This window comes from Pithys albifrons, chromosome 17 (genome assembly GCF_047495875.1).
Source record: "Pithys albifrons albifrons isolate INPA30051 chromosome 17, PitAlb_v1, whole genome shotgun sequence".
Classification (NCBI taxonomy): domain Eukaryota; kingdom Metazoa; phylum Chordata; class Aves; order Passeriformes; family Thamnophilidae; genus Pithys; species Pithys albifrons.
In genome coordinates this window covers 15,390,097-15,408,765 of record NC_092474.1, presented here as the reverse complement: position 1 = coordinate 15,408,765, position 18,669 = coordinate 15,390,097, and the positions used below count along the sequence as shown (strand labels likewise).

Here is an 18,669-nt window from a genome sequence, read left to right as displayed (position 1 = left end):
CTCCTACTATTCTAAAAGAACAGACGACCTGAAAAAAAATCCAAATGTACAGACAAGTCACACTGCAGAAAAGTCTTAGCATTAACTGATTCTTACCTGTCTTGTTCAGGATCAGGGTTCATGGAGCACACCCAGCTATCAGGATAGTTCTTCTCCACGGAGCTCAGCTGGAACGGGAGAGTCCGCCACTTCAGACATACATCTGTCAGACAGACACTTTGCAAATTAGGAATACACAGCCTGACAAACATAATTTTTCCCATAGCCTATCTAAAGCCCAAGGACCACACCAAAGTGTATTAAAATTTAAGATTAGTGGCCAAAAAACCAAAACGAGACAGTCACAAGATATACTGAGTCAACTCTTGCTTCATGCTCACAAAACGCTTGAATGAAACACTCAGACATCCCTAATAAGAATGCAATGAAGCCTGGCATCAACCAATACCAGAGGACCTTATGCTTCTCCTGCAACAATGGCACGTACAAATCAAACTGCACAGCCAGTCCTGACATCATGGCTCAGCCCAGCGATCAAGCTGTCTCTTACTGTTTACCAACACAACAACAGAAGTCAGAGACTTATGCACTAAAAAAAATTATAGAAATTATTACATTTTTGATGAACCAGGAACTCAGATCTGGCTTTGACAGTATTGCTGATCTACCAGGAAACCAACAAATTCACAAAACCAAGTTTTGCCAGGAAAATCCAAATGTGCTTAAATCAGGCTCTGCAAGAATGTCAACAAGGGAGGACAAGAATGAGAGTAAAGTCCCTCCTCTTCGGGAGGAACTTTGAAAGGCCTGAGAAAACCATCAAAGAAGAAGAGCGTAACAGAATAACTTCACAAGAATGGCCTCACATTCCTTTCTATATCCTCACCCCCAAGTCCTGGGGAAAAAATAAAGGAATTTGGTGCCCCTCTACCATGAAACAAAGTGATTGAGTCGAACTCCCTGTAACCCTAGCAAGGGCTTAGCCAGAGCTGCTTAGAGGTGCAAAGAAGAGAACTTGCATTAGATTCCAAGGAAACTGTAAAATGTTCCCTCTGTGCTCTCACCCAGTACTGATCAGCAGGCCAGTGCATAAGGGTACAAGTTACTTGGCCACTTCCCATTGCCTACAGGGAAGTTTCAGATTTTAATCTGATGCTGGGATGGGTGGCTTTGGCAAGTTTCAGTTCATATGACATTTCTGAGCCCACTCACAACACTGCTACTGGCCACACATGCCCTGCTCTGTCAGGCACCTGAAGAACATCACAGTTAGTGAACTGTGCAGGAAAGGAGCCTTATGCCAGGATGTCACAGCGTAGCACCAAATGCCGAGAGGCAATTCATAGAGAAGCCCTAAGAGGGGATATTAATAGTGAAGCATATCCCAAATGTCCAATGCATTTAGCTGCTCCCCAGCTGCAGCCAGGAGTGCCCTCCTGTCCCCAGGGAGAAGCAGCCAGACAGGACGCACCGCATTGAATCGTGGTGGGGATCTCCATGGCTCTCCGGCGCTTGTAGCGCAGTTCACCAGATGGAGGCTGGTTCCAGTTTGCTGATAAATAGCCAAATTCATCCCAGAACTTGATGATACCTCTTTGGGCTGGAAAGCAAACCACATCCTGGTTAGTATGGAGCCATTATCAAAAAATCACCACCTGCACTCTTCAGGGCTGCCTTCCAGCCACCCAAGTTTCTCTTTTCACCTCCTGTGAAACTTCATTACCTATAGCAACATCTTTCCAATATTGAGCCAAATGCTCTCCCATGGCCTTCAGCAAGTGTCGATACTCCTTGGCATCAGCAAAATCTTGTTTATTATGGGTTGGCTCCAGAACCAAATAGGGCACATCCACCACACCTACCACGCCACCACATGCCCTGGAAGAGGAACAGTCACAAACATTAAACTGCCAGGTTTGCAACCTGAGCCATCATGCAAAAAGTAAGGTGGGCTCAAATATTTGTATTTCCTGTGAAGACCTATTTTCCCTGTCACTCGAATGAGGCACTATTGCTATCAGCATTCAGCAGCAGCAAATGCCAGCACTGAGCCCAAGCATCTCATACCAAAATCCATGTAGAGAACCTGATAGTGAGAAACCAGGGAAACACTAGGCAGTATTAAACATCATTTATTTGTCAGAATGCAAACCAAAGGCTGACAAAATGAGAAAGCCTCATGCTCATGAAGAACGATTAACGCAGAACAAGGTTATTGCACAGCCTAAGTCAGATGCAGAAAAGTGCCAGGCTTAAGCAAAAAGATTGCAGACAAATCTGCAGGACTCACATGCCGCCCTCCAGCTGTGGGCCCACCTTCTCATACATCTTGATCAGTCGACTGCAGTTATAAATGAACATGCCATCCAACTCACGCTGCTCAATGTTCACCCCAAAGATAAAATTCAGTTCTTTGGGTTCCTTCAGTGCCCTGTAAGGGAATGAAATAAACCTCAGAGATGCTGAAAATAAAGCACATTATATGATGGGAGAGGGTATGGAAATCTGGCATCCTTGAGCATTAAATTAAGCTTGTGATCTGCTATTTCTGAAAAATACAGACCATTTGTCGAATGGGCATTACAACTGAACATGAACAAAATACAAAAAACTTTGCAATACAGTTACCAATTTAAGCTGGACAGATAATGTAATTATTCATTCAGATGTATTTCCTCCTTCAGAATGGATTCTGGTTTTTACTTCAGATGTGTTTGTTCAGAAATGACAGTGAACTAGTTTTATGAGAGTGTTGTTGGGTAGAGATTGGTCCTTTCCAAAGCTGTTTTGGTTTGTATTTTCCAGATGCAGATCCCTATCTAGACAACATATGGAAAATCAGATTTTGATACAAAATTACAGTCTTGATATTCAGATTCTGAAAATTTCTGCTAATTCCAAGTTTTGTAAGGTTGTTCCTTAAGCTGGCAAGCTTATACAACAAATAGCCCAAACAAAGCTTCTTTTTTTTAATGCTGGGATATCAATTTGCATGATTTCTCCTTTATCTATGCAGCAGATGACTCCAACAAAAGTTGGCCTCAAGTATGTTTGTGAGCATATAGAGATTTCCAAATCTGAACCTTTAGTTACCAGGAAATCTATCTCCAGTGAGGCAGAAAGCCTTGAGACCGATCTCTTTGTGCTATAAATAAAACAAACCCCCATGTCTCACACTGCTCTTTAACAGACTAAACTGACCAGGTTTCACACCGTCCCTGAAATCCATGCTGAAGATTTTTCATAGGGAGGATCCTCACTTTCAGGTTGAAAAGCAAGGTCCAAACCTGTAACTACTACAAGGCAGAGCCTATACCACAGTCCTGCCCACCTCTCTCAGTTTTGACCTCCCTTATATTCCTTCTGCCCCCACCAAGTTCTCAGCACCTATGTGCTTTATGCCACTTAGGAGTTTGATGTCGGCTTTGGTAGTTAGCTGAAGATAGTGGAATTCTTTAAAATGGTCTGTTGACTGTCTACCAGTATCAGATATTAGCAGGACCCAAGCTGTGCGTGCATGAGCCCTGCACAGTGACCACCTGCAAATATGAGACCTAAGTCTGTCTTAATGGTGAAACATCTCAAAATAAATCCCCCAAAAGGACTAAATTTACATTCATTTTTTGCTCTTCCATACAGATGTAACGGTACACCGTGTCATACCTTGACTTAACACAGGTGAATATAATACGTTTCCAGGAAAACATCTGCAATAACAGCTTTTAATACTTTTAAATCTAAGCCTTTGCCAAGAGAGGTTTTGAACACTGCCAACTACTGGGCTGGAATGTAACCTTTTGGTCCCAGGTCATCCCAGGGGACAACTGTGATTCAAAAGCATGAGCAGGTGTGACAAAACACCCATTTAAGGGATTCATTTTCTTTTTCTAACTTCTGGAAAAGGATGTACAGCCTTGCATTTCAAGTAATAGTATGCACTCACCTAAAAAATAGGACGAGCATCTCCTCATTTTTATCAGAGAGGACAGAGGAAGTCAAATAATCATCCAAAACACAGAAAATTATGCCCTTTTCACTAGTGGTTCCTGGATGCATTGTAGGGAAAACCCAAAGGTGGAAAGCAGCTGTTTGGAATACCACTCAGTAAGTACCAGAGGCTATTGAAGGAGAAGGCAAATGGAGTCAATTCGCAGAGCTCAATGCTGTTCAATTGGCACTGGACATTGCTGAACGAGAGATGTGGCCAAGGCTTTACCTCTACACTGACTCATGGATGGTAGCCAAGGCCCTCTGGGGATGGCTAAACTGATGGAAAAAGACCAATTAAAGACATAGAGGGAAACCCATCTGGACTTCTGAGATATAGCAAGACATTGCCACCTGGATAGAGAAAGTGACTCGCCATGTGGATGCCCACCTACCCAAAAATCGAGCTAATGAGGAACATCACAACAACAAACAGGCAGATCGAGCTGCCCGAGTTAAGGTCTCCCAGCTAGATCTGGACTGGGAACATAAGGGAGAGTTGTTCCTGCCTCGATGGGCCCATGACACCTCAGGCCATCAAGGTAGAGATGTCACCTATAGGTGGGCACAAGACCGACGGGTGGATTTAACCATGGATCCTATTTCCCAGGTTATCCATGACTGTGAGACATGTACCGCCATCAAACAAGCCAAGAGAGTGAAGCCCACGTGGTATGGTGGGCGATGGGACAAATACAGACATGGGGAGGCTTGGCAAGTTGATTATATCACACTGCCAGACTTGCCAAGGTAAGCACTATGTGCTTACTATGGTGGAAGCAACCACAGGATGGCTGGAGACATACCCGGTGCCTTACGCCACTGCCCAAAACACCATCCTGGGTCTTGAAAAGCAGGTTCTATGGCGGCACAGCACTCCAGAGCTATTTGGGTCAGACAATGCAACTCATTTTAAGAATAGTCTGGTTACCACCTGGGCAAAGGAACATGGCATTGAATGGGTGTATCATATCCCATACTACGTAGCAGCTGCTTGGGAGATTGAACGATGCAACGGACTACTTAAAACCACTCTGAAGGCATTGGGTGGGGGAACTTTTAAGAATTGGGATCAGCACCCAGCAACGGCTACATGGTTAGTCAACACTAGGGGCTCTGTCAACCACGCTGGTCCTGCCCAGTCACAGTCCCCTCACATTGTGGATGGAGACAAAGTTCCCATAATTCACTTGAGAGGTATGCTGGGTAAAGCAGTCTGGGTTAATCCTACCTCAACCAAAGGCAAATCCGTCTGTGGGATTGTTTTTGCTCAAGGACCAGGCTGTACGTGGTGAGTAATGAGAGAAGACAGGGAGACCCCGTGTGTGCCTCAAGGAGATTTAACCTTGCGGAAAAAATAACTTGCTTTCTGAGTTGTGTGTTGCAGGAAATGAACCATGGGTGAGGAAGACCTGAGCTGAACCAGTGTTGGTGTCCAGTGGTGAACTGCTTTTCCAGCCCGAAGTATCCACCCTCATGGACTAAAGCCTACCATCTGGAAGGGTGGGAGACGGCCCTGAAAAGATCAAGAACTGTTCAAGAGCAGGAAATTAATGGATATGGGATACGGGTTTGACATCACGTGGTATGAAGCAAGGTGTGGAGATTGTAGTAGTTTGGCCTAGTTAGGCCTTCATTTTAGTTAGCCCTAGATTAGGCCTCAGTTCAGTAGGCCTTGGTAACTGCTACGTAGATTAGAAGGGATAGGTGTCACCTGACTTAAGCAACAAAAGAAATATTTCATACCAAATAACACAAATTGGAGTATAAAAACAGTGGAGGAGGAGGTGCTTTCTTCTTCTCCTCATGGCCATGGTGCAGGGTGGACCTGCTGTGTTGTTCCGGGAGGACTAGGCCCCAGCACTGCGTTATCTCAGGAAGTAAATATTTTATTGTTAGCTTCTCCCTTTTCCTTGCCGGGTGTCTCTAGGAAGGTATCTCTTGGGGTGTTTTGTGGGCCCAGGAGTGGCGGAATCTGCCTTAGTGGATGGCCAGCTCGGTGGGGAATGGAGAGTTCTCGTTTTTACTCATGTGTGTGTGTGTTATGTTACATTTTGCTTTTAATTTTCCCTTTTCTGTGAAAATACATCAGCCTTTCCATTTTACAGTTCAGTTTCAGGGTTTTTTTCCTTTTCCCTTGGCAGGGGGAGGGGATTGCATGCTGTGGTGAGTACTTGGCATTTTGCTAAGGTAAACCACTACAATGAAGTACAAGGTTGTGGAAATGGCTGACCCTCTGAACTGTTCTCCGGTCACCAGTGATGAATGCAGGGAAAACCATGTGCCTGCCCCGAGCATTTTTTGCTGATCAAGCTTATTAACAGAAAAAGTATTTTGCCCATAGGCAGGAAGAGCAGAAGAGCACTCACAAAATTTTCCTTTCATCAAACACAAGAATTGAAGGACAAGTTGTACATGGAAAAGTACATGGAAGCTGAATAAAACAGCTTCGCCCACGAGTTTCTGCATTCTTCAGATCCCAGCTCTATCTAGCACTTTTAAATTAAAGCTGTATTTACTTCTTTCTTTTTAGCATTTTAAGAGGCATTAGATCTATCTCTGACAAGTCACCTGGGATAGTTCTGACCTAGGCAGCCTTGTAAACCAGCACACAAACAGCCAGGTGGGAACAGAGACGTTCTGTATGCAAATCCCCAACTTCCTCAGACTCAGCATTTGTTTTAAGAGCATTTGTTTCTGGTTACCACTTCACTTGAGAAACGCAAAAAAAATGTATATAAAAAGTGAAATATTCCCATGAGCACATCAAAAGCCACAGGAGCTAAGGTAGAAGAATGTCTTTGAATTTCACAGCACTAATTGCAACAAAACTCAGCACATTTTCAGAAAACATCCCTACAACTCCTACAGCTGTTTTACCGTAACTTGCCAACATTTGTTCACCAGCCTAAACCTCACCTGCAGGTGAAAAAGTGAAAGAGTGAAAAAAGATTATGTGAAAACTAGGTAAACACTGACAGCAAACAACTCAGCCCAAAGACCCATATGTCATTCAGCAGGTATGAGAGGAGCAGCAGATGCAACCGGAATAGTGACCTAGATGCTTCATTTAATAGCCTGGGCATTCAGGATGCCCATGGGCATTTAAGTTTTGAGCTGTACCCCTCCTCCTCCACTACACATGCAAAGCAGAAGAAATATCTGAGCACCCGGGAGCAAACAACCTAGGAACTCTGCAGTTTGCAAGCCTATGCACTCACCGCTGCTTTGCATCCTTAATCCTTTTCTTGACGTCAGCCTCCCGACGCATGGTGATGGCTGAGTTCTGGACCTGACGCAGCATAACCTGCAAGACAACATAGCATAGCAAAGCTGCTGCGGGGAAATTCATAACATTCACTCAATTTATGATTTTTTTCCCCTTTCAATAAAATCTGAGAAATTGTTCTAAATGTAAAGAAGTCAGGACCAGTGCCAGGTGACAAACTAGCATGACTCCACATGCAGGGCAGCACTTCTGCTGGGTTGTTTAAGCAGCTATGCAGTTGCTTGAAAGAAAATGTCTAAATGTAACTAAAGGACCAAGGAAACTGAAGCCAGAGGCAATAGAACACAGGGGAAACAAGACAGGGCACTCAGAAACTGTTGTTTGCATCAGATGCCAATAGGACACCCAATGATCTCAAGCTGGTCACTTGCTGACCCTCCTGGTGTCCTTGCCAGCCCTACGCCTACCCTGTGGCACTGGGGCTCAAGTCTGTCCCCTCTCAAAGCCACAGTCCTGCTAGGAGGAAGCAAAGAGCCCCTCTCTAAAAGCCCCTGCCCAAATGCCTGAGAGTCAGCTGTGCAGGCACGGGGGAACAGCGAAAAAGCTCCCAGTTCTACTCTTGTTCTCAACACCTCCCCCGGTCTCTTCTGCAGAGGCTGACAGCAAACAGCATCTGGGGCCTGGAGATTGCCTTACCATCCAGGATATATGAGGACACGGGCAGGGGAATTGCCAGCATGAGTCTCACTTGGGCTGGACATCAAGTGTAGATGGTGAAGCATATACAGTGGTGATGAGATGATGGAGCTGCCTGAACACTGTTGGCACCTCACCATTGACTGGAACCACCACCTGCTTAACCAGCACATGGAGTGCTGGCATGGGGTGGCTGCCACAGGGTGGTGCCACAGGTGCTGCCCGGCCAGCACCACTCACCGCCAGTGCTCTGAACTGCCCCTCAGTGCCCAAAACACGATGTGCTGCTAAAGTGCAAGGCTCACCCTGGACTCCCGTGTGAGATCCCCTCCAAGGCGCTGCTCGAAGGCACGTGCTTTGCTCTCTGCCTCACGAGCCTTCTCCTCTGCTGAAACACACAGGGACAAGGATGATGTCAGTCAATCAGTACAGAGAGAGATCATCAGGCATTCACCCAAGGATAGCAATTCCAGAGAGCCTTTGCTGCACTACCTGTGTACATGACTCCTCACCTCTTCTGTGTGCTTGCCTTCCAGACTTTGGAAGGGGCTTTACAGAAGCCAGGCAATGGCAACACCAAGGTGCCTCAGTGCAGTACTCAGTCTCGGTTCTGAAGGACACAGAGAGCGGCTGATGGTCCTTCACAGCCACCCTCCTCAGGAATGGTACTTTTTTCCTAAGTCTACCCACTCATTTAGGGATTTGGATACTATAGCCTATCACATGATGCAGAAAGTCAGCTCTCATGGAATGAAAAGATGCGTTTTCCTCATCTTTAACATTTGTACGTCTTTACTTCTGAGACATGGCTCTTCCTAGACATGCCAAAGCCATGTTACCAATAGTCACAGAGACTCAACAATCTCTCAGTCTGACCAATTACTACACAAGCCTGGCAGGCAGCTCTGGCATTCTGTTTGCTCAGCTGAGACCCACCATTTCTCACAATGCACTCCTGGGGTTTGAAAGAGCAAACTGCAAATCATTCCCTCTGGAGAATCTTGACAAGTACTCTGGAGAGCTGGAGACCACAAGAAATTAATCTTTTCTTCCAACAGAACAAGAGAGCTTGGTTGTTACCAAGATTAAACCCATTTTCCTGCAAGCAAAGTGATGAGATGTGTGCTTCTGAGGCTGAGGATAATGCTACAAGCATGTTTTAATCCTGGAGACTTCACATGACCCAATCTTGCAGTAACAGTCCAAGGTCAGCTGGGAGTTTTCACCACCTATAGACTTTGTAACCTGATCCCCCCCAGAGGCACTAGACCAACTCAGTGAACCCTGTACCCCTGGATGCACTGGGCCAGTTCCCAGAATTATAGAATCATCTAGGATGGAAAAGACCTCCAACCTATGACCTAACACCACAACATCAAATAGATCATGGCAATAAGTGCCACATCCAGTCCTCCCTTAAACATCTCCAAGGATGGTGACTTCACTAGCTCCCTGGGCAGTCCATTCCAATGTCCCTTTCTGTGAAGATATTCTTCCTAATGTCCAACCTAAACCTTCCCTGGCACAGCTTGAGACTATGTCCTCTCGTCCTGTCACTAGTTGCCTGGGAGCAGACACTGACCCCCACCTGGCTACAACCTCCTTTCAAGGAGTTGTAAAGTAACTAGGTCTTCCCTGAGTCTCCTCTTCTCCAGGCTGAACAATTCCAGTTTCCTCAGCTGCTCTTCACAGGTCATGCGCTCCAGACCCTTCACCAGCTTTGCTGCCCTTCTCTGGACTTGCTCCATCACCTCAATGTCCTTCTAGAAGTGAGGGACCCAGAACTGGACACAGTACTCAAGGTGTGGCCTCACAGTGGCAAGTACAGGTGGGGAAGATCATCTCCCCAGACCTGATGGCCACACTATTTCTAAAAGAGGCCAGGATGTCATTGGCATTCTTGGCCACCTGGGCACACTGCTGGTTCAATGATCCCTGCACACCCAGAGTCATTGGGCTGGTTTGGTGATGGACATGAGTAACATTTCCATGCCAAAGAGATCTGTGCTCAGCACTGGGACACCAAAGGCAGCATTTTTCAGTGTCAGACACTAAAGCTCCACTTCTAAGTATCATGAAAGCCTCATGGCTGCTACAGGGAAGAAGCATCTCTAAATCCTGCTCTTTGCACCTTCCTGAGAGGCAATGGAAGTGTGTGCTGAAGACTTGTCTTGGCGCTAGGACTCAATGTAAAAATTAATTTATCTATGAGGATTGAGGCACAATATAAAATCTCCCTAAACTTCATCTTTTGAAGTCTATCTTGCCAGGCTGTACTTCTAAAACAGGAACATGGAACACAGCAATTTCACATCATTTCGCTCTGCTGCTTTGCTTTAGGCAGCATCACAAGTCATGCTGTCGTCTGTGATGCTGCACTGTTGCTGCTGCAAATTCTGGTGGTCTGAAGGACAACCCCCACAACTTTCATTTTCAACTTAAAAGGACATGTTCCCAGCCTCAACCAATTGGAGTCAGACCATTCTACCTGGAGCAGGGTCACTGGAGGTGATATGTACCTGTGTTTTTGAATAAACTTTGGATTTGCTTGAACATCACATTGGTGTGTGCAGTCTCCCTAGGCCCTGGTCTGCAACAATTGGTGGACCCCGACGTGTCTCAGAACATGGAAGCCACCTGCAGACCTGCCTAGAACCTTAAGAAGTGGCCCAGAGAACTGCTATGCCCCAATTTTTTTTGGGTGCTTTGTGGAGAAGCCTCCGAGAGCTTCTGTCTCCAGTAAACTTGGGAGTTTTTTGTACTGGCCTACAGAGCTGCTGGAAGAACGTGGACTGAAGGAACCACGACCTTTGAACAGGTGAGTTAAAGAAACATGGGAAATTCCAACTCGACTAAAAGGAACTTATTGCTTGATAAATTTGAAAAATTAGCCCAAGTTACTAAAACAAATATTGAAAGACATGCATACAAAAAATTTTGGACTGATGCTTTAGTCGGGGGCACTTAACAGATGCAAATTCCACGCTTTCCATAGAATTACGGGAAAATATTGGGGCAGATTTGTGGAATTTAGCGCAAACTGTACCCGAAGAATTTTTGCAGGTTATTCCGTCATATGCAGCTGTAAGGAAAATGCTGTTAGAGGTAGAACAAGCCCGTAAAAACCTCGAGCTACCGGAGAGAAGGGAAAAAAGCCTCTTCTGCAGGGCAGTTTTTCCCCTGAGCACCCTTCTGCACCGCCATGGGCACCGCCGCTCACGGAAATGCCACCGCGGTACCTTTCGGCGCTGCCCGTGCTGCCCGTCGGACCCCCACTGCCATTCCCTTCGGCATCGCCACCGCCCTATCCACAAGAGCGGAGCCCGGAGTTGAGCCGCAGAGCCAGCGCTGTGCCGTTCCCGTACCCACACACGGCACCGTCCGCTCCCGCTCCGGAAAACCCGACGGAATCACAGCAACCATGGAATCAAAGTTTTCCACGCCGTCCGTCGCCGCAAAAAGCCAAGAAGTCGTCTTTGCACCGCCTTACAACTACCAAGAAACAGCCTATGCACAGCAAATGAGACCACCGGCTGCCGCTGTAGAAGCAGCCGGACCTCAACAGCAACCTTGGAACCCCACGGGACACGCCGCAGAAAACATCCAGCCATGCCAAACCATGAGCGACTTTCATTTATGTCCTGAATCCAAGAAGGCGCGATGGGGGGTGCCCTCAGCCGAGAGAGAGATGAGGGAAGGCAGCTTTCCCCCTGTCCGTCCACCTTCGGCTTCGCCGCTGCCGCCAATGCCCTGCGGGTACCTCGGGGCTGGAGTTGTGCCTCCGCCGCGCTCCCCGCCGCCCCGTGGGTACGCCGGAGTCGCTCCATTGTGGCAGGAAACTGCTGCAGGAGACATTTCAGCAGGGCTGGAAACCGTGCGGCCAGGAAAACAGAGAGACCACGTGATCGCAAAGCCCGCGAAAAGTCACCACGCGGCTGAGCCAAACAAAGAGGCTGCGCGCGCATTCAGCAACGAGGCGCAAGGACCGCCCAACCCCCCTCCCCACTGCCTGCCAATCACGGCGCATGCGCCAGGAGCAGGTCCCCCGCAGGCCGCAGGGGCCGGGGTCGGCTCCAAATTCGCCCGCCCCTGGGGTGGATCAGTTCCCCTGCCACCCCCACCACCTCCAGCGTGGATACACTACGTCATGGAGAGGGGAGGGGCCCCACCCCAGTGGAGCGGAGCCAGCGAAGCGTGTCCCATCCACTGTGCGCCATCCACAGCGCCCACGGCGCTGGGCGCGCAAGACCCAAGCTCTACAGCACTGGCGGAGACCCCCTCCTCGATAGCCGCGCGCTGCCCGCAACTGCCAACACCGGCACCAGAACCTCCAGCGCTGGCAGGGACCTTCCCCGCGCCAGAAAACTGGTACCTGCATTCTTCAACAACAGTGCAGGAAAAAGCCTCTGTTTGGAACAGGGTAGGGGAAGCCGGGAATCGCGATGCAACAGCGCCACCTCGCGACCTCACATTTAATACCCAGCAAAGGTACAAAGAGTCAGTATTCATAGCTGCTGATGTAGGTACACCCTCACCTTCCCTGCAACCCCTGGTTTCTGTGCCTGTGATTAACACTACACAAGGCTCAAAATGGGAGCCACTTGATTGGAAAATTGCACAAAAAATACACAGTGTAGTCTTTCAATACGGCTATGACAATGCCTTGGTAAAAAACCAAATCACAGCCTTCATAAAATACAATAACCTAATCCCAGCAGACACTAAGGCTTTAATGGAGTTTATTCTACCTTCTACTGCTTATGCAATATTTCTACAGAAATGGAAAGAGCAGCTAATGGAGGAACAGGCAAAAAATATACAATTAGAAACTGGACATCCCTTAAAATTAGCATCTTTAGACCAGCTAATGGGATCAGGAGCTTATGAAGACCCACAAACACAAGCTGCATTACATTTTCATATTTTGCAACAAAGAATGCTGCTTTGACCGCATTCTCTAATCTGCCTAAGAAGGGAAAACCTTCTCTACCTTATATGCAAATAATGCAGAAACCTGGACAGACATTCATGGAATTTGTAGACAAAGTAAAAGAAGCCCTGGACACGGCTCCAAATCTCACCTCTGAAATGAAACCAGTATTATTAAAAGATCTGGTAATTAATAATGCCAATCCTCAATGCAAACAGCTCATAGCCTCTCTACCAGTCACAGCTACTTTGGTACAGTTAATTGAAGCCTGTGCCAGATTGCCCTGGGTAGAAGAGGAGGAAAAAGCAAAGCTACATGCCTCTGCCCTAGCCACAGCTCTTAGCAAACAATCCACCCGAAAGAAAGGGGGAAAAGACCCTGGAGTTTGCTTTAATTGTGGAAAAAAGGGACATACAACAAAATGTTGTCCAGCACAATCAAAATATAGCAGAACTCAAAGCTTTACTGGAAAATGTATTCGTTGTGATAGACTTGGCCACAGGGCACAGGATTGTTATTCTAAATTTAGAAAGGATGGCACTCCTCTGGAAAATACAGAGAGTGGGCCTGAGCCTTCGGGAAACCAGAAGGGCCGTGGGCCATGGGGCGTGGCCACTCAAATACCTCATGGAAACCTGAGCCAGGCTGCCTCCCCCATATGGCAACCACAACCACAAGCCATGCCAGCCTCGACTTGGCAACCACCAGTGCAATCACAATAACTGATGACGTGGTTCATGCCATTCCCAGTGACCACAAGGGTCCCTTAGGTGATGGTCTAGCTGCATTATTAATAGGACAATGCTCAGCTTCTCGTATGGGCATATTTGTGTTGCCTAAGTGTATAGATGTTGACTATAATGGAGTGATTGACATCCTGATAAAGGTTTTTGCCCCTCCTGTTACTATTCCCAAAGGGAGCAAGATCGCTCAGTTGATTCCTTTCATTCTCTGCACTGCAGGGGTAGAACAGTTTGGGAACAGGATGGGAAATGTGGATTCTACAGATGTTCCTAATGTTATGTTTGTACAGCAGGTGTCAGCAGAAAGGCCGTGTAGAGTTGTTACAATAACCGGCCGAAGAGGTATCATGTTATCTAATGTTAATATGGTGATTGACACAGGTTCTGATGTTACTATCTTACCTTTACCTATATACCTATACACTGGCCATTAGAGTTAACTGACTCAACTATAGCAGGAATTGATGGTCAGTCCGTTGCCAAAAGCAGTTCTGCATTTGCTACAATAGTTGATGGTGAAGGAAATAGGGCTGTGGTACATCCATATGTACTGCAAACCTCCCTATGTCTTTTGGGAAGGGATGCACTTTCACAATGGGGAATGCAGCTGACTACAAATTTTGGGTAGCAGCCACTGAAAGCAGCTCTTGCCCTTTATTAAAATTAAAATGGAAAGATGAAAGCCCTACCTGGGTCCCCCAGTGACCGCTCCCTGAAGAGAAGCTGCATCAATTAAAGGTACTGGTCCAAGAACAATTAGATGCTGGGCATATTCAGCCCTCCACCACTCCCTGGAACACCCCTATCTTCACTATTCAAAAGAAATCAGGTAAATGGCGGCTGCTCCAAGATCTGAGGGCCGTCAATGACAGCATGGAGTCCATGGGAGCACTTCAACGTGGAATGCCATCCCCTGTTATGCTGCCCAAGGAATGGTATTTGCTGGTTTTGGATCTAAGGGATTGTTTCTTCACAATTCCTTTACATCCAGATGATTATGAAAAATTTGCCTTCTCAGTGCCAACAATTAACAGAGAGGTACCAGCAAAACGTTATCATTGGGTAGTATTACCTCAGGGCATGAAAAATTCCCCTACAATTTGCCAATGGTTTGTTGATATTGCACTGAAATCTTGGAGACAAAATAATCTGGATTGTATTGTGTACCATTTCATGGATGATATAATGATCGCAAGTCCTCAGCCATTATCTGAGGAAAAGGAGCAAACTTTGGTTAATGATCTAAAAGAATAAGGCCTCATTATAGCACCTGAAAAAATTCAAAGATGTGCTCCTTGGAACTATTTGGGTATGGTGATTACAGACACTTGAGTTTGGCCGCAAAAATTGCAGCTAAACTCCAAAATCACTAATGTCCAATCTGTGCAAAAGCTGGTTGGAGACCTTCAGTGGCTCCGTACCTATTGCGGCATCACAAATGAGGACTTGGCACCATTATTCTCCTTGCTACAGAATACAACGGACCACACTGAACCGAGAACAGAAACTCCAGAGGTAAAACAAACCATTGCTAAAATTGAGCACAAAATTAGTTCTACCATGGCATATCGCTATGACCCACTGTTGCCTATTTGTCTATTTGTTTACAACAAACAAATAGAAGTGGCTGTACTAATAGCTCAAACATCAAAAAACCTACAAGTTCTGGAATGGGTTTTTTGCTCTGCCCGGTTAAGAAATACCATTAACCCTAGATTTGAAGTTATTGGCTCTATGCTAATAAAAGCTTGCAAAAAGCTGAGGACCATCTCGGGATGGGAACCAGACAAAATTGTGTTACCATTAAAATCTCTTGATCTGGTCGCAGAATGGTCACTGCAATCTGTAACTTTTGCACTTGCAGTGAATGGTGTCCCCATAGATAACCATTATCCAAAGTGTCCTCTTTTTGACACCTCCCTAATAATTGAGGAGCAACTTCTGCGAGTGTGGGACCCCATTCCTGGAGCTATTACATTGTTTACAGATGCCAGCAGTAAAACAGGTAAATATGGCTATGCCACACAGAAAAATGGTCAGTGGGACTTAGTGATTGAGCAAGCACACGAATCTGTGCAACATTTAGAGCTAAAAGCTGTAATCTTGGTATTTCAGCATTTCTCTCATCAGCCTGTTAACCTTGTTATCGATTCTCTGTATGTAGTAGGAATTGTTACTAGAATTTCCTGTTCCTTATTTGGGTATGTTTCAAATTCAAAACTGCAATCCTTGTTCATCACATTTAGTTGAACATCGTCAGCACCCCTTCTGGTGTACTCACATACGCAGTCACTTGGATGGGGAAGGCATACTTGTTCAAGGTAATGCATTTATTGATCAAGCTGTTTCTGCTGCTGCAGTCACAACACCAACTCCTTTTGAACAAGCTACCCTGTCACATTCATTCTTCCACCAATCAGCTAAAGCCATACAAAATGAATTTTCTTTGTCACGATCACAAGCCAGGGCTATTATTGCTTCCGGCCCTGACTGTGCCAAAATAGCACCCATTCAGTCTGGAGGAGTTAACCCACGAGGGTTAGAAGCCCGGAAAATTTGGCAAACTGATGTCACTGAAATTGCATCTTTTGGACATTTAAGGTACGTTCATGTATCAGTTGACACTTGCTCTAAGGCCATGTGGGCCACAGCAGACGTCTCCACTGCTGCCAAAGCATGCATCAAACATTGGCTCAGTGCTTTTGCTGCATTGGGTAAGCCTGACACTATCAAAACAGATAATGCTCCAGCATATAAAGGCAAAATATGTGTCACCTTTTTTAATCAATGGCAGATTAATCATGTCACTGGCATCCCCCATAACTCTGGCGGACAAGCAATCATTGAACGCCACCACCAAGATTTAAAACGCATGGTGTCAGTTTTAAAAAGAGAGGGGGAAATGGAGATGCGTAGCCCACAAAATGTACTGATGAAAGCTTGTTATGTTCTAAATTGGTTAAATCCAAGGGAGACTAATGATACCCCAATTTTTTCACATTTCTCAGAAAATTTGTGCAATTTCTCAGCCTCAGATGTTCAAGTTGCAGTCTATCAACCTGCCTTGAACATATGGAAAGGTCCCTTTCAGCTGATAACGTGGGGCCGTGGATACGCTTGTGTATCTTCGGATCAAGGCAGTGAGTGGATACCAGCAAAATGGGTAAAGCCCTGGATCCGAAAAGACCCAGCCAAATCTGCAGGGAACAACATGCCTGTTAACCCTTCAGATGGCACAGGATCCACAGCTCACTTAACAAGTAATGCTGACACATGAATCTGTGACTGGTTAAAAAGTCTAACTTCTGACCAAAAGTTTAATTTCAATGTTCAAATAAGTTTACAAAGTGCCTGAAGTGACTGAATCTCAAGGCTTTTCTCAATCTACGATGGCCACGTAGAACTGAGAATTGCTCTTGTGAAGTGGCATAGGGAATTAGCTCAGCTGGACTGAAGCTAACCCTTGAAGTCACTGCACTCAGACACTATTTATTAAAATTGTTGTTCTGTTTACCATGGTCTGTGTGGTGACGACCACACAGAAGGACCATAAAGTCTCACGTGAGAAAAGTTTTCTTGTTTTGCACTGATTGTAATTTATGACAAATTACTGTGTTAGTTCTGTATTACATTGTTTGTATTTTCACTTTGTTCTTTGAAACAAGAGGGGGAGATGTTGCCGCTGCTAATTCTGGTGGTCTGAAGGACAACCCCCACAAGTTTCGTTTTCACCTTAAAAGGACATGTTCCCAGACTCAACCAATTGGAGTCAGACCATTCTACCTGGGGCGGGGTCACTTGAGGTGATACGTACCTGTGTTTTTGAATAAACTTTGGATTTGCTTGAACATCATATTGGTGTGTGCGATCTCACTAGAGAGTGGTCTGCAACACTGCACAAACTGAACGTGGCACTATCTCTTGCATATCTGACCTGCAACCACAAGGAGACGTGCCTAAAGCAGCTCTGATACAGCAGCAGAGGACACATGCCTCCAGTTGATTTATGGAGTTGACTAATGAAACCTACTGGAAGATACAGGTCATGTACCGGTCACTTATAACTTCCAAGATTCCTTCTTCACTACAGCATTTCCCCATTAGGGGGTTAGGGAGGGACACTATTTAGTGTGTTAAATTTCTGCAAATTCAATGCTGTACTTATATGCTTATGTGATTTCTATAAGCTGAATATCCAATAATGGCAAAATGTGTTATCCCTGAAGACTGTAAGACAAAATGTATGCCTGGAAGGGTTAAAAACAAACAAACCAGGGCTCCCTTGTACATGCAAACCAATTCCTTTGCATCAAGTGACGGAACAAAAATCTACTTTTTGAGCCATCTCAAAAGGAAAAGGCAAAAGGAGAATACAACATAAGCTCATGATATGCTAAAGGTGAGAGCAGAACTGTGGGGTGACAGGGGTATCCTGTACATCTGCCACCCATAAGAAACGTTCTCAGGGAACAATGTACATTCCCTCCATCAGGTCATCTGTAGTCACTGTAATAACTCAGTTCCTGAGCAATTCCAGTGATCCCAGAGGCAAGCAATCCAAGTCAAACCCAGCAAGGGTTCCATCCTTCCCTTTGCAACAGCTGAATGAGGGCCTGTGCATACCCTGAGGACTCACCTATCCTTGCCATGTGCTCTGCTTTCTTCACCTCTTGCTCTGCACGCGTCTTGAAACGGTTTGAAGTATATTTGTACATCCTGTGATGAACAAAATTTATTAATCAGCAAACTCAGCAGGTAAGGTCAAACCAAGATTTCATCACTGCATGAGAGAACAAGGTCCCTACAAGTAGTTACTGTATACCCTCCCGAGAGACTCAATAAATGAAGGAGGTTTATGTATCAGGAATTGGACATTTTTGGATGACCCTAGGCAAAATCTCTTCAAGTCAGAGATATTTTAGTAGTAGCTGCAACCACAACACCCTGTCTTTTTCTGTATTAATCAGTGGGAGTGAAATAAATCCATATTCTTTGAGGCAATCTCAAGATTTGAGAAATAATTTCTTCTTCAGAAGTGCAAAGGAGGAGTGAATATCTATGGAAAGTTTCTCAAAATCCTCCCA

At 45.7% G+C, this 18,669-nt stretch overlaps 1 protein-coding gene across 5 annotated transcripts in view; it reads right to left on the bottom strand.

The window, feature by feature from the left end:
- MORC2 (MORC family CW-type zinc finger 2) overlaps positions 1-18,669 on the bottom strand; it is a 66,134-nt gene that overhangs the window by 14,828 nt on the left and 32,637 nt on the right. For 4 of the 5 annotated variants that reach the window (XR_011699245.1, XR_011699246.1, XM_071571833.1 and 1 more), the window contains 7 exons: positions 18,222-18,301; positions 8,218-8,300; positions 7,209-7,294; positions 2,291-2,431; positions 1,724-1,878; positions 1,472-1,600; positions 97-202 (listed from right to left, as the gene is read on the bottom strand). Coding sequence is in view for 3 of the 5 variants with exons in the window: in XM_071571833.1 (XP_071427934.1) it covers positions 97-202; positions 1,472-1,600; positions 1,724-1,878; positions 2,291-2,431; positions 7,209-7,294; positions 8,218-8,300; positions 18,222-18,301 (780 nt within the window). In the remaining 2 variants the exon portion in view is untranslated. The remainder of the gene's footprint in view (positions 1-96; positions 203-1,471; positions 1,601-1,723; positions 1,879-2,290; positions 2,432-7,208; positions 7,295-8,217; positions 8,301-18,221; positions 18,302-18,669) is intronic. The other variant, XM_071571831.1, reaches the window with a different exon arrangement.